General features: G+C 35.9%; 1 protein-coding gene across 4 annotated transcripts in view; it reads left to right on the top strand.

Moving 5' to 3' along the window:
- LOC149568863 (D-isomer specific 2-hydroxyacid dehydrogenase family protein) overlaps positions 1–23515 on the top strand; it is a 165379-nt gene that overhangs the window by 117414 nt on the left and 24450 nt on the right. For 2 of the 4 annotated variants that reach the window (XM_089821746.1, XM_089821747.1), the window contains exon 8: positions 17138–17350. The exons of the other annotated variants lie outside the window; for them this stretch is intronic. In XM_089821746.1, coding sequence (XP_089677872.1) covers positions 17138–17350 — 213 coding nt within the window. The remainder of the gene's footprint in view (positions 1–17137; positions 17351–23515) is intronic. 4 annotated transcript variants of the gene reach the window in all.

Genomic DNA, 23515 nt, shown 5'->3' with positions numbered 1-23515 from the left:
ACAGTTCTGACTCGTTCCTAACACGCGTGGCCCGTCCATTCAGTTTTCCCAGGTATTCTGGAGTAGCACTTGTAGTACCAGAGCCTCAACCTCAGGAGCAGGGAATGCCACAGGCCGTGGTTGCGTTGTCAGCAGAGGCGGCCGCACCGGCTGTGGGCATGGGTTCCCTTGATGACGAAGCGAATAGTGATGCAGAATAGTCATTGGAAGGCTTCGCCAAGGAGGATTACGGGTCAGATGAGGACAAGTGCAGGGACTACCTCAGGACTATGAAGTCTGCGTTGAAGAAGGGGCATGATGTGGCGATTTAGGCTCTGACTCGGCAGAGGGAGTGGCATTTGATCCGAGCATATATTCGTGGGGTTTGTCCTCAGCGATTTCAGACTTGTTTTGTGGATAGAGGTTGGCCGACGGTTGAGACACCAGAGATGTTGGCAGATTGGGCCACTGAGCCAGAGTTGGGACCGGGTGACACTCCACTGATGAAGCTGGCACATGAGATTGTGGGATTGTACAAAGAGGTTTACTATGCTCGGCAGCGCGTGGAGGCAGATAGGTTAGCGGACAGTGTTGCAGTTTTGAGATCCCTAACAATTGAGAAAGAGGTAAGAGAAAAGTTAGCCGCCAACTTGGCCGACCAGCAGGCAGCATGGGCAGCAGAGCGGGCAGCACTATTGAGGGATATGGCAGTAGTTGTACAGGATAGGGATGCGGCTATCCAAGATAAAAATGCGGTGGAGCATGAGTTGCAGTTGGCTAGGAGACAGGCTATGGATGCCGCGCTTCTACTGAAGGAGGCCGTAGAGGTTAATTCACAGATTCAGACAGATCTGCGCATCCGGACAAACTAGGTGTATGAGTTACGTCATCAACAACACTCTTCTGGGACACCTCCTTCTTCTCTCTAGTATTTCTTTTATTGTTTGTGGGTTGTCTCCTAATTTTGTTAGTCGTCAGGAGACGACTTTTCTTTTTGTGGGGGATGATGTCGTCGGTAGAAATTGTGTATCAGCTAACGGGTCCCTTCGGAAAGGTTCTTGTTATGTAGCCGACGGGTCCCTTCGGGAGAGTTCTTGTATGTAGCCGACGGGTCCCTTCGTGAAGGTTCTTGTTATGTAGCCGATGGACCCCTTCGGGAAGGTTCTTCGGAAAGTATTTATACACCCTTTGGATTATTGTAAATCATCATTGAAGCATAACATAATGTACTGTTTGGCATATGCGAATAATAATAAGAAGTTCTGCTATTCATATCTATTGTCTGTGCGTTGATTTCTTTACCCAGTATGGTAAACAACCTTCATGTTTCTAGTGGCTGCCTTGGAAGCTGAGTTTGTGATGGCATGCACAAAATATTTTGATTTCAAATATAGGACCATCAAGAATGATGATGGATACACTATTATCAGTCTAAATACCATTGATAGAATTCTCGAAGTCCCACCTACTCCAGTTTGTATTGACATGACAAAGGAAAAGGCTTTGAAGAGATGAAACAAGCAGAAGCAAGACTGTATAAAGCTCATTAATGAAAACCAGTTGGTGAACAAGAGAATGTGCTTTTCTAGATGGCAAAAGACAATTCTCAAATTGGACTTTAGTAAGGAGATGAATGACTTGATCACCTTACCAACAGGATGATGGTTCTCAGGAAGTCCAATGTCTTTGAGCCTTGGATATACAAGTTCATCTCTTTGATTGTGAGGCGTAACCAACAGATCTTCTGTGGTGAAATAATTGGTGATACACTTTGTGAGCAACTAGCCCAAGTCCCTAATACTCTCACATTCTATATGAATTCATACTTGGTTTATTTTGCTTCCTCCTTGGGATCTTTTTCTAGTCTCTTGACCAAGGGTGTTGGATCATTGGTGTCGATCTGGGAGTATTATGAGTAGTTGACCTTGAGACCAGTTTGTGTTCACTATAGAAGAGTTTAGGATGCCTTCTGTGTGTTGGCAAGTTGGCTATGGTAAGTAGTTGAATGTCATCATTAATGGCAACACTATACATGGTTAAGGTCACTCATAATAGAGATAGAGTTTTGCTATGACAAAGTGAAGAAATTGACTAAGTATGAATAGAGGATTACCAGTCAATAGTCAGACAGTTTGCATTAGTGAGCTTCACTGGAAGCAAAGACAAGGCTATAATTTGGGGATATGACAAAATAGGGAGTATATATGCTATACATAAGTTTGCTTATGTTTATTTGTCAGTTGGTTTATGTTTTTGGATGAATAATCAGATGGCAGTTTGGTATTGCAGAAGCAGAGCACACGAGACAAAATGGTTATCTTGGCTAAGGCATTAAATTGATTTGTCAATTCAAAGACTTGGCAATATAGGGATGACATCCTAAATGTTAACCCTAACTTAGCAAATTGTGATAACATGTTTTGGTAACGTGTTCCATGGTTATTTAGGGCGACTGAACAAAGAGTTAAGGAAAAGGTATAAAGGAGAACTTTTTGATATGCCGACATACACATGAATATACTATGCTATGATTATGTTAAGCTAGCTTTGTCCATGATGCTATGTAAATGTTTTGATGGTCAGAGAAGAGCAGAGGTATATGGCATGACTAGATGCAAGGAACAACAGACTAAACATATATTGTAGTTATTAGTATAGTCAACCTTTTGATACTTTTTCTATGCTACTTGTAAAGTTTTATATTTTTGTAGGACCGTAAGCTCATTTTGTAAAACAACTCCTAATAGGGTTGAGACCTCTAGCAAGGTCAAGTCCTCTAATAAGGACAAATACACTAAATGTATGTAATAAACTCCTAACAGGATCAAAACCTTTTACAAGGTACTTGGATCATTTTGTGGGTACCTTCCCCTGTAATAACCCCAACTGGTTATAACTTCTTCAAACACCAAATTCTTATCTAGTTCAGTTGTTTGACATTTCATCAAACACTTTGCAAGCAAGCTCTGATACTGCTTTAATAACCCCACCTTGTTATAACTTCGTGAAACACCAAATCCTTCTCAAATTCAATTGTTTGACATTTTGTCAAACACTTTGCAAGCAAGCTCTGATATCACTGTAATATCCCTTGTCAATTCGAACCTCAACTTGTTGATTTGTAGGTCAAGGAAAATTGTCAAACACTTCCAATACGATCTCTATGCTTGTTGCTTCCGAGTTTCAGACTGATTATGCTTGCTTGAAATGATATCAAAGGGAATTTAAAACCCTGTAATTGATTACTACTGTATCTAAGAAAATAACTAAATGCATATGCAATTCTTTTTTGGCTTTTCAAATGCATATAGATGAATTCTAAATGGAAAATGTGCACTTACAACCAATTGGTATTTTGTCAAACACTTGACATGCATACTATTATGTCAATTATGGAAGATATAAATATGCACATTACATCAAACATGTAGACCTGCAACTTATCACTCCTTTAGTGAGATATTTTTTTAATTCAATGCTTAACATAATATTTCAAGGCTCTTGGCTTTGTAACCCCAAAAAAAACTGAGTAGAAATGACATTATAAATGTGATATAAAATGTGCATCTACAACTACTTATGACAGCCACCTTTACAATGCCAAATGACCAATTTAAATGATGCAAATTGATTGTAGAACCTGATATACAAATCGCCCAATGAAGGAGATGAAATTGCAATCATAATCAAGCCAAGTACTATAGCGCGGATACTGTTTATGTCACTGTAGCAGCCAACAATAAATGTATTCTCCAATTTAAGCACAAATAGAACTCCAGAATGAAGCTCTCCTGAATGCCAAATTCAGTGTATATTTCACCATCTCAAATGGTTGCAACATTGAAGAATTGATGCTCTCCAATGGCTAACCGAAATCAGAAATCCTTAGTTTCTTCTCCCAAGTTTATATCAAATGCAATTGACAATAATTAGATGCCTAACAGGGAAGCTCTCGCCTCTATTTATTCTTTTCCTTCACCCTTCTAGAAGGAAATAAAATATTATTTAATTGCACTCTCTAGAAGCTTCCCCCTTTCCAATGTAATAATTAGTTGTGCTTCTAGAAACTTAAATTAACTAAATATAATGGCACCTTTAGGTTTATTTATTTATTGATTTTAATTTAATTTATTTCTCCTTATTTCTCCACTTAGTGTTCGAAGAATGAAAAGCTAAGAACTCCATTGAGGGTCTAAAAGATGGGGAACATTACATCCCCATTGGGGTTTCTCCTTGGCTAGGGTTTCCATATTTAACAAAATATGGTGTTACGAGCTTCTTTGTGAGATGTTCTTTATTGATTTTTTGTGTACTAGTTTATGCATGTTTATGGTTATTTCTAAAATGCATGATTGGGCAAGAAGTGTTGGAATACTGATTAACCCGCTTAGTATTCCCTATTTCAAACAATTATTATTAGAGCTCAGTTACTTAGAAGAAGTCTAACAACTCGAGAGAGATCACTATGGATTGAGAAGATTTGCAAAGAAACCATGAAGCAGGTATTGAAGAATTAGATCAAGCTTAAAGAAGTACAAGATTTCATTAAGAAGTTGAAAGATCAGATTGAAAATTCAAGATCTAAGAGAAAATAACTAATAGATGAAGTTAAGGATTCAAATTTGTCAAGCTAAAGAAGGAGAACGAAATACTAAAGCTTGAAACTTGAAACAATGAAATTACATCACTAAAGATGAGTATGATGTCAGATGAGCAAAGAACAAAAGCAGATCTAATGTCTGAAATCACAAATTTGAAGTCACAGCTTACTAGGTTAATAGTTGTTAATGTTTGTGGCCTTTACGACAAAGATCAACAATAAATAATTAAAAATGCGAAAATAAGCCGATAGTGGCTACATATTTAATGACAATATAATAATAATAAGGTGAAATATATTATTTTATTATATGATAATTCAATTAAGTGGGAAAGCTTAATTGGCCCCATTTGAAGTGTCATGTCTTTTGGAAGATGCACCTCTTCATGTCATATATATTATGTGTTGGGTGGTGAATAAAGAACACACCAAAGCATAATGTGCAAGTAATTATTCACCACTGTTGCACTCTACCTTTTCTCTGCCCTAAAATTTGAAAACTTAACATGGTATCAAAGTGGGTTCCTTCGTGGAAAGCTTAACCGCTTGAAGGTAGATCCATTCAGATTCATGGGCAAAATCAAACAATTTTTGGCATAGAAAAATATGGAATGGTGATGGTACAATCATCAACACAAAAAAAATTAATATCAGATACAAAAAATATTGAAATATCAAAGTCATGGAATTGGGAGATTCCGTGTAAACGAATGATATCAGAGCAATTCATTAGAAGAGTATGAAAGAAGAAGTATGTCGGCATGTGAAAAATACAGAGGAAGGCTCCACTATCGTGAATGCAAACAATATATTATCTCAGTGGAATATGAAAGGAGGCTTTCAAATTTGAAATCATATATACATATTAATTGCAACTTCTGGATCAGTCCAAGTCATTATATTTGACTACAGAGGTGTAAATTGAATATGAGCCCTGTCAATGATATACGACAATACAAAAATATATAAGGCAGTGACAGGTTATAATATTTTATGTTTACCGAATACCATGGGATAAAGAATGAATCATTCAAATGGAATAGTTGATCGAAGAATATAGGACACAAAATACAACTATCGGGACTATGATAAAAAGAGTTAACTATCTGAAAGTGATTTTAACATAAGCTTGGTCATTATTGATGGAGATATGGCGGTACCATCTCACAGCAAGAAGTCCAAACGCAGAGCAAAGACAAATACACAGGTCAGAATATGATCCAAATGATGTCGTGAGGTTCTAGTCAGCATTAATAATGCAAAGACAGTAATGTTGCATCGAACAAAAGTATTGTGCGCATGCTAGTAAGAAATATCAATAATTTACGTGGTGTGTTAGATACATAGTTGTCGAGGGATTCCAGTGAGCAGAGGATGACAATCAAAGGGATGGTCCAAGGCGTTATTATGTCTCTCTGAATGATAGTGCTCGTGAATTGAGAGATACAATTATTAGGAAACAAACTGCCGATGAAGCAAACCTCAATAGTTGAGCTGATTACTTGTTTTAGAGAGTTCTCAATTTGTTCCATCAGGTTTCTAACTATTATTAACACTAGGGTGACATTTGTATATGTGATAATCCCAGATTTGAATGCCAAGGATACTATGATCCAATAAGAAGGGTCAATCTTACAATCGTTGAATTACTCAATTTGATTGGGAAACCTGCATTGAGCAAGTCGTTGCAGGCCTACCAAGCCTAAAATTTGTGGAAAATCAAGCCGATGAAAATTTGATGTGTAATTTTCTTGTTTGGGTTTGAAACGACGGAAGAGGCCTGCCAACTGCGTTGCAATGAACAACACGTATTTCACAGGCATTGCATTAAAGAATAGTTCAAGAGGCAAAAATCATTGCCCCATTTGCACGAAGCCAACATTTTCACAAACGTATTCTTTTGTTTCTCCACTGATCGAAAGACTTGTATAAGGAAAAGGAGGATTGATATCAAAGTGCACAGAGGTAGTCACAAAATGACAAAGGGAACCATTTCCAAGAGCATTCAAACATTTTTAGGTGCATTTTAAACATAGCAGAATATTTTTTCTGTATAAGGTTTAGTGTCAATAGGGATATTACATTATATTCATTTTTGAGTATGAGTTAAATAATTAAAATTGGTTGTATGAACCAGTAATTCTAAGATAAATCGGGACTAAGTGACATAAACAAAAAATTCTCATGGTTTGATAATGACTCATAACCCCTTGAGAAGTTATCTATAAACCTTGGCTAGATAACGGGAGGGGACATTATAGTATACACCATAGTTACACCGTCCTGGGAGATGGAGGGACAGGGGGACAAGTTTCCGATATGGGGGGACAGAGGGGCCTTGATTTGGGGATGGCAGGAGGACGGCGGGGGGACGGTGGCGGGGGATGGGGGGGTGGCGGAAGGAGTAGGGGTGTATATACTATACATATGGTATAGCATATACCATATCAACTAGAATATCATGATTCATGATCAAATGACAAACAAACAATGAACATTAAACATTAAACATCAGCAACTAATAAATATTAGTCTAAACTCTATATATCAGCCTTCAAATCAATAGTATGAGTATCTAGATTCTACTATCTAATAGTAATCAATGATCATATGAGTCATGACATAAAGATGATTACAATAAGTATCATGTGCCATGAATCATGATATCAAAATAAGTATATAATGCAAACAAAAACTATAAGTCTTCAAGAGTCCAAATCAAAATGTCAAATCAACGGAGACTCCTTGGCGTCCCCCCACAATGAAGGAGACTTCTTGGCATCCCCCCTCAATAAAGGAGACTCCTTGGCGTCCCCCCGCACCCCCACACTCGGAGACTTCTAGCCGTCTCGGAGACGTCTTGCCATCTCCGGCGGCAGTGGCGCTCTAAGTGGCACCGCCTGAAACGCCGAGACTCCATCCCCCTGTCCCGGGGACGTCCTTGTCTCCGAAACGGCCCAATTTGGGGGGGGGGACGCGTCCCCGTGTTACATTGGTGTACACATTGAGAGAGTCCTACCAAAAGTAGTTAAACCTAAACTTTAGAGGGAGCAGATAGGAAACTTGTAAACTCTTCACTAAAGGAGTAGATCACATTAAGTGTCATGGATCCCTGTTACTTCAATTTGGTTTGACTTAAAACGGTCATGGATAAATTGAGAACTTGCATACGTGGATTGAATCCACCTTAGAGATGCTTGAACTTAAGAGGGAGTTTATATATGGGCAAGAAGTGTTGGAATGCTGATTTACCCCCTTGAGTATTCCCTATTTCAAACTATTGGTATTAGAGCTTAGCTACTTAGAAGAAGTCTAACAACTTGAGAGAGATCACTATGGATTGAGAAGATTTGCAAAGAAACCATGAAGCAACTCTTGAGAAATTAGATCAGGCTAAAGATGAAAGAGATAGATTAAAGATCAAGCTTAAAGATGTACAAGATTTCATTAAGAAGCTGAAAGATCAGATTGAAAATTCAATATCTAAGAGAAAATAACTAATACATCAAGTCAAGGATTCAAATTTGTCAAGCTAAAGAAGGAGAACAAAATACTAAAGCATGAATCTTGAAACAGTGAAATTACATCACTAAAGATGAGTATGATGTCAGATGAGCGAAGAACAAAAGCAGATCTAAATGTTGAAATCACAAATTTGAAGTCACAACTTACTGAGGTAACATCTATTAATGTTTGTGGCCTTTATGACAAAGATCAACAATAAATAATTAAATATGCAAAAGTAAGCCAAGAGTAGCTACATATTTAATGATAATATAATAATAATAATATGAAATATATTATTTTATTATATGATAATTCAATTAAGTCGGAAAGCTAATTGGCTCCATTTGAAGTGTCATGTCGTTTGGAAGACGCACCTCTTCATCTCATATATATATATATATATATATATATTATATGTGTCGGATGGTGAATAAGGAACACACCAAAACATAATGTGCAAGTAATTATTCACCACTGTTGCACTATACCTCTTCTTTGCCCTAAAATCTGAACTTAACAACATCTAAACTTGAGGATAAAAAGTTGAAGTACACAGAACTTGAGAAATATAACAGCACTGTGAAAGAAGAGCTTATTCAAAGCAAGCTATATCTTGAGAAGCTATATTCAAGTACAGATAAACTTGATGAGCAATTAATGACACAAAAACTTAAAGGCGATATGAGAGGTAGTGGATACCTTGGAGGTGAATCTTCTAAAGAATCAAAGGTTATAGATCATGAACCTTAATAGGAACCTAATCAATCATTAGAATAGATCAACTAAACTAAAGATCAGATTGAGCAACCTAGAGATCTGAGGACACCATTTAAAGGCAGATGTTATGCATGCAACATGTATGGACACATGAAGAAGGATTGCATAGATAACATGGATACTAAACCCTTCATTGGATATTGTTTCAAATGCTATCTTTATGGACAAAAATCACATTTAGTGTAAGAAACTTAATCAAAGATCTAGGACGAGAACAAATGAAAGAGCAAACATGACAGCCAAAAGGCCTTTGGAAATGAACAATATTATCAATGATGGAGTCATATACTATAAATGCAACAACTTTGGACACATTGCTAGAGATTGAAGATTGCAAGTTAATCAGCTTGGACCAAAGTATGGGAATGTAGTTATTACGCCATATTTGCAACAATTTTGGACATACGGCTAGATTTTTTATAGTTAATGGATTTTCAAACACAATGAGAACACCTAATTTTAGAAAGAACAACTTTAGTGGAAGTAGAAATGAAAATGTTTACATAACATAGTATGAAAGCATAAAGAAGACATGTGTGAGAGAAGGAAGTGTTGTGAACTCAAAGTTATGGAAGGAAAACATACAAGATTACATAGAGAACAAGGTAGATCCAATGCTTAGCACTGAGTTTTCTACTTCAGCCTAAATAGCTATTATAGCTATAAGGGGAGCACTTTTACCAGTAAATTATTAGACCCCGAAATTGACAAATTAAGCTATGCAAAGTTAGATATAGGTATTTCAAATATTGTAGATGCTATATCTCAATTTGCAGGCACTGATGTAAAGAATCGTAAGATTGCTATGAAATTTGGTGTATTATGAGTTTCATCAGCTTTTTGTACTTTCACAATTTGCATATTTTGGTTGGTTTAATTGGATCAACTACAAATGTATTAATAGTGCCATAATGTTTGGTATGTGTTCCAAATGCAACATCCTCTTAGATTTATATATATATAGTGAATAGGCCATGAATAGAGATGTACCTTCATAGGACATGTCTATGCATTAATCAGAGAATTAATATAATAACAAATTTAATCATACATACATATATATATATTATATCTTATATTAATATATAATAGTTTTATCGGACTGAAGCTATCAAACATCAACACTCCCTCTTAGCTTAGGAGGATAACCACATAAGAATAAATATTACTTCAACTTAACATTACAAATAACAATTTTAAGGATATCTCATTTGATATCCCAGAGGATTTCCACTATTTGATATCACATTCGATATCAGGAGTATTGGTCTTCTAGAATATCAACACATGATATTCACCAAGTACTCAAAAGGATTTGATATCACACTTGATATCAATAGTATTGGTCTCCTAGAATATCAATGTTATTCACCAAGTACTCAAAATAAGGTTTGATATCACATCTAATATCAAGAGTATTGGCCTCCCAGAATATCAATGATATTCACCAAGTACTCAAAATAAGGTTTGATATCACATATGATATCAAGAGTATTGGCCTCCCAGAATATCAATGATATTCACTAAATACTCAAAATAAGGTTTGATATCACATCTGATATCAAGAGTATTGGCCTCCCAGAATATCAATGATATTCACCAAATGCTCTTTGAGTAATGGCCTTCCAAAATGTTGAGATGCAAGACATCACCATATGGTAATATGCTCAATTTGTTTGATCTCATAGTATAAGTTATTGTAAGATTGTCACTTTACAATAACTTTTGCAAATACAAGTGACATCATTTGGAAGTCATCACTTCCTCATGATGTACACAAGGGGTAGGCCCATTAAAATCACATAGTCATGATTTATATTCATGAATCACAATCCTCTTGACTGCTACAATTTAAAAATTGATCACTGGAGAATCCATCTCAACATGGTTTACTACCTCTAAATCAATAAGACCAAGATCATTGAAGGTTTGACTAAATCACATCCTTTGTCTGCTTCCTCTCTTTTAAGGTAGCCTCTAATGAAATGTTAGGCTCCCTCTGAATCTCAATCTTCCTCTTCCTACAATAACATTCTTGGAAGGAAAGATCAAGGAAAATGCTTGTATAGAAAGTAAGGGAGAGAATACAATGATTAGATAAATAAAATACTCAAGGATAATAAATAATCATTTGTACATCAATATCCTTTTATTTGATCAATCATTCCATTGGACATTAATTTGAGAATGATCCCCATTATTTCAATATAATAAATATCTAATTTAAGTATATACATTGAACATATATGCATATGTTTCATTTTCTATACATATACTTTATGTAATTGATATTTTCAACAAATTATTTTTCTTATTAATACCACATAATAATCTAAGGTGACAAATTTTCCCAATCTATAAGAAATAAACAATTAATATTAATTCACAATATTAAAATGAACTTCATTGTACTTACCTTTTCTTTCATAGTGGGATCCTCTAGTCCTTGTGGTGGTCATGCGTGGGAATGATTTGATGTTCTAATATTATTTACCCTCCTTCGTTGCACATTTCATTATAATTTCCACCATCTTAAATTCCTTTCGAATTTAAGAATCAACAAAACCCTCAAAATAAAATTATACAACTCTGCATTGGGAGTTTAATGGTTTTAAAAAATCGAAGTTGGTTGGGGCCCCACATATACATAGGCGAGGTTGGAGATTAATACCTCCTATATGGAGGTCACCCCAATTCATTCGATCCTTATATCTCCTGATGACATTGGCGGTTTTACTTCCTTGACTTGGATGGTGGGTCCCGCTTATATCTTACTTGTGCCATGTGAATGTCTTGCACTTGAAATTTTATGAAACTTTGGTTGATTGAGTCCCTTTCGTTGTGTCATGTGAAATGAGTTAGGTATAGGAAATTAAGCCCATGTCTTTCCTCCCATGTTCTGTGTCCTTAGATACAGCCATGTCACTTTTAATGACTTTCTTCCTAGTTTCTGATTTCTACATGCTATCTATTAACTTAAAATTGGTTTTTTGTTGAGTTTGTTCTTTGCCTTTGACATTTCCACCAACAACTGTTAAGGCCCATGAAGAACCCGTGACTCTACAAAAAAATCAGCGCACTAAGTTAGCAACCTAATAATCTGCCAAGGCATATAGTGTAATTGATTTGAACTTGCATTAGATTCAACCACTTTTGATTGCCCAAGATTTGTCAGACCCCTATACATTCACCGTAGTTGACTGACTTTTTCTTTGGGATGCACAAGTTAATCTACATTCACAGTTGTTGCACACTGTTCCTTCCGAATATGCTATCATATTCAGATTGTGCCAATGCTTCTCTCCCATGTCACTTGATTTGGATTCCCAATGTGCCTTTTTTTATCTCTTGGCAATGTTCCATTTTGTATGCCTGTAGACCCTTTGCTAGTGGGTTTGAAATATAGTTTGACTCCTACCATACTGGCCGCTTGTCTTCTTATTTTCTATTGCTGTAATTGTATTTATAGATACAATTTGGTGATTGCCTATGACCTCCGTAGCTTGCAATTATCCTCTACTCATGCGGGCACATATCCTTCTCAGAGCTTAGTGACTAAATGTCTTTTATATGTCTTTCCTTTCACTTGGCAAAGTCTAAATATGGAGGAGTCAATGTCATTGAATAATATGTAACAACAAGAGGTGATTATATACATCAATTTTGTATTTAGATTTGCATAAGCATCTTCGAATGTTGATTTCATTTCTTACATTTGCAGGTTACTCTGATACCATGTTGGTTTTATTGGATTGGCTACAAATGTATTAACATTGCTATATGTCTGGTATGTGTCTTCCAAGTGTAACATCCTCTTAGATTTATATATATAGTGAATAGGTCATGAATGGACATGTACCTTCATAGGACATGTCTATTCATTAATCAGATAATTAATATAATAAAAAATTTAATCATATATATATATAAATTTTCCTCATATAACAATAACCTTATATCTCAAATATAAAGAACATATATATATATATATATATATATATAGGTTTATCCGACTAAAGCTATCAAATATCAACATTGTTTTTGGCGAAAGTGGTAAGCCACTAATATATTGATATTATTTAAAACTGGTTCAAAGGTTCACAGAGGAAAGAACCAGCAAGAAAACCTCCAATTGTTACCATAATACAAAAAAGATAAATATATTCAATTGGATTGAGGCCCCAAAAAAATACCCGTACAATTCAGGTTATAAAAGTCTTAAAATGCCTCATCGAAGAATAATTCAGGTAGGATCAAGCAAATGGCAGCCCTTTCATAGATTTTAAACAAAACACCCTCCCTGAGAGACTACCCCACTGGGAACCAAAGGTCAAAACCCACCATATCTCTGGAAGGAAGTGGGGAAGAAAAAGAAAGGAAGCCCAAAAATTGACTACTAAGTTATTAGTAATAAAAGATAAGTTATTTGTCAGTGAAGAAATTTGGAGATGTAGGAAAATGAGAAGCCGACGACATATATTAGCAGGGTCATGATGATGAAATGAAAAACCACTTTGTTTTGCACAAGCCAACAGTATGCTCAAGTAGGGCCATAATCATGAACTGAGTAGCCAACTTGTAATCTCCCCACTTTATTATCAAACATTTGTCTGTCAAATACTTAAGGCTGAAAGACTTTGTGCTATAGTGTTAAGTACTTACATAAAAAATCGTGAATATTCGGTAAGAGACTTTGTGCCTTACCATTCATTTAGGTTATTAATGCTTCATTCGGGATAAGTGCCTAAGACTTTGGATTTCTACAAGTGTTCCACTCATATAAAGTAGATTGGTGGCTTTTGTGTTGTTCTTATGTCAACTCATGAGCCATTGATAAAATCGTAGCAATAGGCGCTTTTTGTTAAATTTTAGTGCTGTTCATAAGTTGTTTACAAAATCATTCCTGAAAAAAGAGGAATAGATTAAGAGAACCGACCTATTTTGTAATTTCAAGTTAAGTCTCTATTAGAGCCACCTATGGCAAGAAAGGAGCCTCTCCTATTGCTGATAGGAGAGAGTAATGTCATGTGACATTGCCTTAGACTTTTACAAGTTATATTTACAGTGATTTACAAAACTTTTAGCCAACACCAATGAGGTATTCCTTGAGGTGTACTTATTGAAAAAGCTAAAGGCAAACAAAGATGCAATGGATCTTGAAGCAAACGACATTTGGCACAGATGAAATCCTATTGAATTGTCCATAAGTAGCAATGTGTCGGTCTACCTTGATTCAGGAGTATAAAACCTCTACAAGCAAATGCAACACAGATTTGGAGACTAGGATATTCTCTTTTCAACCCCTAAAGTTTTGTGGTACGTTATATCACTTCACATGGATGTGACAGTGCTAGCAATGCAAGTGTCACTGCGAATGACCTTAATGATGTTTGTAGACACTTGGCAAAAGTGGGTTAGTGAAAAGAAGCAGTGTGGTGGGTCGATGAACTTTGTTTTAATTACCAAGGTTGGTTTTTGATGTTTTATTGTTTGGTTTGGTGGGATGGTAGCATAGTGGAACAAATTGTGTATTGGCCTTAGATATGGGCAGTATATTAGATTTATATTTGTTCCTCTAGATAGTGGCAAGCCTAGTATCACAACCGGACTTAATACATTCATTATCTTGCTCAGCTCAATACAGACAACTTGGACAAGTTCTAGACTTTTGTTTCTATATTATGCTGTGTAACTATTCCATTTCCAACCAACCAACCCTTTTTCCATCTCCAAGTTGTTCATACATATCATTTGGCCTCATCTGTTGGAGGAGAGATTCAAATTTCTACTTTCTCATCACTATCAATGGGATATACTCTAGAATCTACCAGAAAATCAAATTGGATCGTACAAGATATGCCTAGGAATGCTCTTGAGAACTGACATCATGAATGCAGGTCACCAAAATGCACAATGTAAAAGAGAGAGTGTGAAACAACACTAGAAACTGCTTCAGAATTATTTCCCATTCAGACCAACATTAAAATTGCCACCATGATGAGAAAATGAAACAACGAAATAGACAAGCTTGCCAAGAATGTACATAGACTTGAGATCCATAACTTACAATAGCAAGTTAACTCTTGAGGAAAATAAGGGATACGCCATTAAATGGTGAGACGGTGGCCAGCCAGAAATTGAGTAAATTAGGAGCTAAAACATTTGAAACTAGCTTATGAACTTGAAGCATGGTTATGGTGGGTGACGATGAACAGTAAACAATGGGTATGCAAACATTTTTATTCTTCTTCAAATACGATTGTTCTAGGTTGAAATAGAGAGTAGCAAATGATTGATGGGTGTGGGGAGCATATCAAACACCTAAAGGTGATGAGCAACTGCCTTGATGAGTGAAATGTCTAGGTATCATGAAACTAGCAAAATCATGCCACACAAAATCCACCAAAAAGACACTAATCACTCTTAGAGTGACTGTGGCACAAACATGAGAAACTATAAGAAACGTTGACAACCAAACTCTCACAAGAGCACAATTAATCCAATAGGGACCATTGTGGATAAAGATTGCACTGCTGGGATGAAGGAACACCTCAAGATGGACTAGGGTGACCACAATAACCACAAAGTGAACCAATGGCCAAGACGAGTATAATCCATCGCAAGTTCATAAGATGGCCTCAAAACAACAAGGGCAATTCACCAAAAAATTAGAACTCTTAACACATACAAAGACAACCATGGCAAATGGAGAAAAAAGACAATTGATTAGAAAACTAGCCTTTGGGAGAAAAATACCAACATGAAGAGTCTGTGCAGTACGAACTTACAGTCGGAGGCAAGTTATAGTGGGTCACAACAAGGAATGGGGAAGCACTTGGGCATAAAACAAGGCAACACAGAATAGAGGGAAGAGTTGGGATACCACACAACACTAAGCAATACCACAAACAAAGTATGCACATGTTCAAATTTTGTTCTAAATTACAGAGAAAAATAAGGCCTATTTTGGACCAATATAGAGATACTGCATTGAGAGAAAGCACCAGATTTAATGAAGAATTTGAACACAAGTCAACACAATAGAAAATTTTTCAGTAAAAGAGTAAAAGGTAATTGACTGGAGAAGGATTGTAAATTATATATGGTAATTTTGTAAAGAAATGAGAAATAATTAGAATTAATATATTTTCAGAGTAAGTATGCAAATCACAATTTAGCTGAAACGTTTTGGAGATAAGTTGAAGTCTTTTTACAAATGATGTGTGCCATCATCCTGGCTTTTTGTTTTTCTCTGATTTGCGATGGTTGCAAGGCTTGTTTGTTACATACCTTAACCCTAACACATGGTATATTCTAGGTAAATTAAAGGCCACTATTATAAATTAAGATGTATTTTAATAAATAAGCCTAGATGATACAGTTCATATGGCGTACTTCTAATAAGATGCAGAAGAGAATGAATATAAAGCTATGATGAGGCAAGGACACAATATGCTTTCTGACATCAAAACAGAAAAACATAACTATTGATCTTGTAATTTCCCTCAACATGGATCTTGTAGGTGACTCAAGACATTGGAGTATAAAAATAATACATCCAAATAAATGATATTATTCCTAACCGTGAAAATCTAAAGTCTTTGAAGTTTGATCATACTCTCTCTTTGCAAGACATGGTTTTTGAGAACTTCAGAATTATAGGGTCACATTTTTCCAATATCTAAGTACAATCTAACATAGAAAAGTCCAAGAAGAAAGTAATCCCCACAGTCATGTCTATTGTGAAATGTTACAACTCTATGGAATGTTTGAAGGAGATGAAATGTAATCATACACTTGTAAACTGTGTTTGCTTGCATATTTTTTTGCTTGACTGAGAAAAATAAAATTCAGTCAATTCCCATAGGTTATAATCAAAGCTCAAGCGAGAGATATTGTTGTTTTGTGCAAAATTATTGCTTCTCTATCTTATGCAAGATTTTAATAGAATCCATTAATCAAGAAATCTGCTTGATTCAGTTTTCTTTACCATAGTTTCTGTTTCTTGTGGTTTATTTTGTCCTTGTTCCCAGTGACAAATAACTTCTTTTTGATAAATTTAAATTTACATTTATTGCTCAAAGCACTTATTATTCCTGACAAGAATTGTATGCCCATCCTATGGGACTGTCTTCAAAGAGGCTATAACAAATGGCATCACTTTCTTGCTGTCTTTGTATCATCTTACCTAAACTAAGTACATATTTAAATTGTTGCGACAATGCTAAACATACCTTCCATTTTATTTATTTATTAGTTCTTTCTGTTTTCAAGGGTGCTTTACTTGTAAATATTGCTCGAGGAGGCCTCATGGACTATGAAGCAGTCAAAGCTTCTCTTGAATCTGGCCATTTGGGAGGTTTGGGTCTTGATGTTGCATGGTACGAACCATTTGATCCAGAAGACCCTATTTCACAGCATCCCAAAGTTCTGATAACACCTCATGTTGCTGGAGTTACTGAACTGTCATATAGAAATATGGCCAAGGTTTCTCTCTCTCTCTCTCTTCCCCATACACACATGCACAACTGTCATCCATGCAAGTAATCACATCCATTAGTTTGAGAATTTTAAATTCGTGCTATGCTTTGCAGTGAGAATGGATGAACTAAAATAATCAAAAGTTAATACTATTAGATCATGAACTCAGAACATGTTTTGAAGCATGAAATTCATACTAGATTTCATTGACTTCACTTTGATGTTCTTGTAGGTAGATATTGTTCAGGCATTCCTACAGTTCGATTTTCTTTTCCGATATTTAGCTCTATTCATTTGAATTGTTTTTCCAATGTTAATTAGGCTTGAAGAATGGAGTGTTGGGTCTTTTCTTTTCAGAACGATTTGAAATTTTTATATTCATCGTTTGAACTCATCCTATTTAAATTATTCAAATTTAGTTTATAGTGTGTTGTTTTAGTCCACACCATTTGCATACTACTTATTGGAATAGGTGTACTTATAAGGAAATATTGTGAAGCTTTGCAATTTATCTTTTACTTAGAAAGGCATCAGTGGACTGAAAACTATCGAATTCAAATAATGTTAATGAGATACAGGAAAAATGCTAGATACATCTTTTGTAAAGCTCTATATTAGCTAAAATTGAATGTACTGCAATATGAGTAGTTTTACAGGTCAGTCTTCCTGTCCCTGTTAACAATTCAAAGAAATCATTGGAAAGACATACAGAGGTTAGTGAGAAATTAAGGTTCATAGGAAGCTGATTATTAAATATGGAATAGAAGTTAATGAAATGAAAATAACCAGATTACAACATGGTGTAAATGTAAGTAGGATCTCTGATAGAGTGATATATATATATATATATATATATATATATATTCTGTTAAATATATATTCTGATTTCGCTTACTTGTAAACCCGATATGTCGGTATGATTTTTTTTATATAAAATATAGAGCAGATGATGCTTCAAACTATGCCTATATATAATATTGTAAATTGTTATTATTCTGATTTGGAAGACTGCTGCTGTAGATACTCGATATTTCCTTGAATTGATATCTTTTTCAATGTAGCACTTCTTCTATTTATAATAGTCTGAATTCATGTTCCCGTCCCCCTAGAGACATGACTTTACGTATTGGCCATGTAGGGTCATGTCCCTACGTGTACCTTAATATTATTTGCTCTCTTAACTAAACACACCATCAGCTATATCTGCCAGGAGTCGCAGACCATAATTAGCCCGATAGTTATAAGGAAGAGGCACGAATATTATATATATATAAACATTAGAGATATATGAGAATGATTAAGTATATTATTAACATCAGAGATGTATACGAATAAGTATATATATGAGAGTATTACAAATTAATATAATTAATATAATTGTACATCACTTCTATTGAAGCTACATTTTAACACTCCCTCTAAGTGAGGGAGAAGTGAGTCATCAAAGTTTCTCATATTCTCTTGATATGTGCACTGGTATCAACTTCAATAATACCTATCAGGAGAATAGGTTATCTGATTTCCAGCAATCCGGAACAACAATTTAAAGTAGTCTATCAATAACAAAAAATCACAATGTAATGAACTTTATCATAACAAGTATTATGATCTCCGGCACTCTGGGACAACAACTTAATGAAGTCTAATCATAATACGTTTGTTATCATGACTTCCAGCACTCTAGGACAACAATTTAAGTCTATTGTTACATCCCAATTTTTGACCTAATTTAAAATATAGCCGTTGAGGTTCACATGAAGCTAGTTGACAGTTAAATTTGTTATAATCCTACGAAATGGTAAGATGGTTAGTCGTTATAATTTCATGTGAAGATAACATGCTAGTTGATTATTTATCACGAAATCATGGAATTGAAAAGGCAGTTAGCCATTATGAGTATTTATAACTTGTTATGATAATATGATTTAACTGCGGAGGATTTCCTTGTAGGAAGCACATCGAAGGGGTGGAAGCATTGTTAGAAAAGAATTAGGCACAAGAGCATTACCATCATTGGGCAAATGGGTTGAGGACCTAGCGACTTGAACATCAAGATTCAATCGATGGAATTGCATGAGCTATTAAATAAACAATTTAAAACATAAAATAAATAAATTAAAATATAATATGTACCTTAAGGGTTTGATTGATCTTTCTCAATATTATTTTAATCTACGTACACGTAGAGATAAATATAAAGTGACACCATAATATTATCTTATTTATAATATAATGTTGTCACCTCACAAATAAATCTGTGTATGTAGAAAAATATAAATAATAATAATTTCGATTTTAAACATTCAAATTTTTTTCCAACCTTTATTCTTCCCTTTTTCCTTATTTGAAACCGATTGAACACTTGGCGTTTTAAATTGGCAAATATTTTTTAAGTTACGGAAGCCAAGAAGTCAATTAAAACCTTTTTTATACCATAAGTCGAGAGAAGAAGGCGGACATCATTTCCAAACACTCGACCACCTTGCTTTTGCTACGTTTTTCCAGTAATTATTTCTGCCTCCTCATAACACCCGTTCTCATTCTTCTTGTGCCAATATCTCTGCTAATACCAGTCTGCATTTTCTTCCCATGATTTCATGCCATTCATACATTCTGCCAGAAATTGTGATTGTTATTTTGGTTGGAGCTGTGGCTTGATCTTTGCAAGTAAGGTATGGCGAAGTAGCTAAGCATTTAGCAAGACAATATCATCAATTTGTCCAGGTTATGTGAAACACCCGAAAACAATATTTCCAATTTGATTTCCTTGCATAAAAGGTACAATAACATCAAATTTTATAACAACAAGTTTCAACATTGATCATGATGATATCTTGTTTGATCTCTCATTTGATTTAACAGATTGAACTTCTTTTAATTTAGCTTTGTTCATGGCAAGTGATAGCCAAGTAACCATAGTATGGACCCATAAATCATTATGCCAATGAATATTAGAAGTGAACAATAAATTCTGCAATCTTTAAGACTATAATCTCTCAAATCACAAGTTGTAAAAGGTGGAGGTATATAATCAATCATGTTCCAAGCATAGCTGTATATTTCTTATCATTTCCTATTGGTTTCTGAATTCCATAACAGCTAAACTATAGTTATAATCATCGGATAGAATCTCTTGAGAAAGAGTTATTGAAGATGTAATAAATCATGATTTAATATACAATTTGGAAATCAGAATTAATAATATTTCTGCTAGTTTTAAAGAACATATTCTTTCAAGTCACAGTTTGTGATAAGCTGGAAACATATAATATTCTTTTACCAGTTAAGGATCAATAGAAAGAGCAGGTTTCTCTGAGATTAAAACTTCTAGGACTCACCCAGCTGTATAGCCATGGAAAGGTGAAGAGGTGAGATGGAATTTGCAATAACATGAAACAGAATTAGATGTGACTTAACAATGTATATCATTTTAAAAGGGATTGTAGGAGTTGATCAAATCCAACTCCGTAGTGCGCCAAGATCACCTACATGCAAATAGCTTGCTAAAGAGAAACTGAAATAGCAAGAGCTTGAAGCAAACAATGCAAGAGAAAATATTTCACAATAGGAAAATGAAATTGCTATGTGAATGGATGAATTTACAATGAGAGAGAGACCGCTTATAAAGTCCTCAAGGAAACTTGTAGAACAATTTGGAAGGTGGTAGAAGATAAGGTTGACAACTAAGCACTCTTCCACAAAAAGGTGGAACATGCTAGAAGGGAACAAACTCCCGAGTTGTCAACAACTCATTACTACAACACCCCCCCTTAAGTGCAACTTAGGGGAATGTCTTAAGCTCACAAAACTAAGAGAAAATGCAGGATGGGTCCCGGCAACAAGGCCATGTTAGGTACCCATGTACAATGCAAGAGATGCAATCTCTGAAAACGGAGAAAGAGGGAAAACCTCATGGGAAAAACCCTCCCTCAAAAAGAGGTAAAACATGCTAAAAAAAAACATGAAGGAAGGAAGGCCCCAACAAGACCCCCCAAGGACAACGATTGAAAATGGCTCAAGAGACTCTCTCAAAACCATAAGTACAACCAGTACCCCCATGAGAATAGACATCAAGGCCCCCTAGAATGATGGAGCTCCTGTAGAAATGATCAAACCAATTAAACTCCAATGTGGAAGGAACAAAGGCACATAACAAGGAAACCCCTGAATGAGGGGAAATTGGAAGGCCTAGCTGATGCCCAAAAGAAAAAGGATGAGGATCCTGAAATGGAATCCCTAAGGCAGGTGCGATGACACTGTCACGAATGTCCACTGTAGTATCCGTAACAAGTGCACCTAGAGGCTTGATGAATGAAGTTGGAGGATTAGGTAGAGCGGAAGAAGAATCCTGTAGAGGAGAAAAACACTCAATTGGATGTGGTGTGGCAGTCAAAACAGGGATCTCAGGAACAATACAAAGGTTCAAGTATCCGGACTGCACCACATGATGCTCCTATGAAAGAGACGAGTCGTGCTCCAACAATAGAGATGGCGGATCAAAGTGCAAGAAGGTGTAGAGATGAGTGAAAGGATCAACTGCCCTTGTAGCAATAAGAACTCCTATTACACAATCTCGAATGAAGACTGAATCAGCAGTGAACTCAACTGTCTTCCCTAATCCACTGTGTGTAATTTGAGAAATTGAGAGAAGGTTGGCAGACAAAGATGGAACATACAATACATCATTGAATATACCATCCTGGATGTGAACTGAACCTTTCCCGCGGACTGGTAGGGCAGTGTTATTCCCCATGAGAATATGAGGAATAGGAGAAGCCTCAAGAGTAGAGAAGACACCTTGGGAAGATGTCATATGGTGAGAAGCACCTAAATCCAGTATCAAAGGAACCTGTGAAGGAGATGCAATGGAAGCCTGTAATGCATGACCCTTTCCAAGATCTGATGTAGATGGTGAAGATGTGGAAGAAGATTGAAAGGCGAACCCCTGTGAGGTAAAAAAGGATGGAGAAGAAATACTGTTCTTCTTCTGAAGAGCTTGCAAATTTGCAATTTTTTTCTCATAGCCATCAAATCTCTTTTGAAAACAATGTGCCTCATCATGAGATCCTGTGCTGAAGAACCTCAAAAAGGCGTGTAAGAATAGATTGGTTCTCATCCAGACATGACCATAAGCCCCTTGACATGAGAAACCTAGTTATTTGTGCCTTCCAGGTGTAATAGTTGTGTGGCGTGAGACGGGTCACAGATGGATCCGCCATTGAGAGAGAAGACAAAAGCAAAAGGTCTTATTCTAAAGTAAATTATATAAAAGAAAATGCTCCCCCCAAAATGCAAAAGAGATCCAATTAACCCTATAGGCCCCATTTGCCATTGCACCAAAAGCCATGACTGTTAGTGAACATGGAACACCACATAATTAACCACCTGTGGGTAGGGGAGCGCGTCGCATCACCCAACAATCTCCCCCTTGACGCGCATACCAGGTGCTTACGCGGGTCGGGAAGGCACTGGGGAGATTTGAACCCATGACCAGCCCAAAACCAGGCTCTGATACCAATTGTAGGGCCCATTTGCCGTTGCACCAAAAGCCATGACTGTTAGTGAACATGGAACACCACATAATTAACCACCTGTGGGCAGGGGAGCTTGTCACATCATCCAACAAACCCCCCTAATGTATGATTTGGGCACTCTATACTTAGTGTGATTACAATAGCCAATTTATGGCCTATTTTTGAAAGCAATATTTTCGTCCACAGAACCTATAATCTAATTGCAGGTCTGGAAATTAGACAAAAAAAATGCACTTTCAAAAAAAATGGAACTTGATTATGTGTCCAGATGAGCCCGTACAAAGCATTTAAAGTGGCAAAAATCGAGATTTGCAAGTTGCAGAAAAATTCAGGAACATAGATCTCAAACCACCTGCACCAATGTGTAGATCACGAAATTCTACCCCAAAACAAAAAAAATTGCTCGAGAAAATGAGTCCATATGAGGGAGATCGTTGTTTGAAAATCACCTTTGTAGTTATTTTTTTTGAACCGCTGCCGTTGCACCTCTAAAAAATGAAGAAAAAAGTCCAAACAATGTCAGATCTGTTATGTCAAACCCTCTTTCTCCTTTTTCTCCAAATATTAAAAAAATGTTGTTCCTCCTAATTGAAGAAAAAATCACAAACAAACTAGGGTTTGTGTCTCCGGATCGCGG

Source organism: Cupressus sempervirens, chromosome 3 (assembly GCF_028749045.1).
Source record: "Cupressus sempervirens isolate cs-2001-9-10 chromosome 3, ASM2874904v1, whole genome shotgun sequence".
Classification (NCBI taxonomy): domain Eukaryota; kingdom Viridiplantae; phylum Streptophyta; class Pinopsida; order Cupressales; family Cupressaceae; genus Cupressus; species Cupressus sempervirens.
The sequence above is the reverse complement of the archived record's forward strand: the minus strand, read 5'-3'. Positions and strand labels throughout refer to the sequence as shown.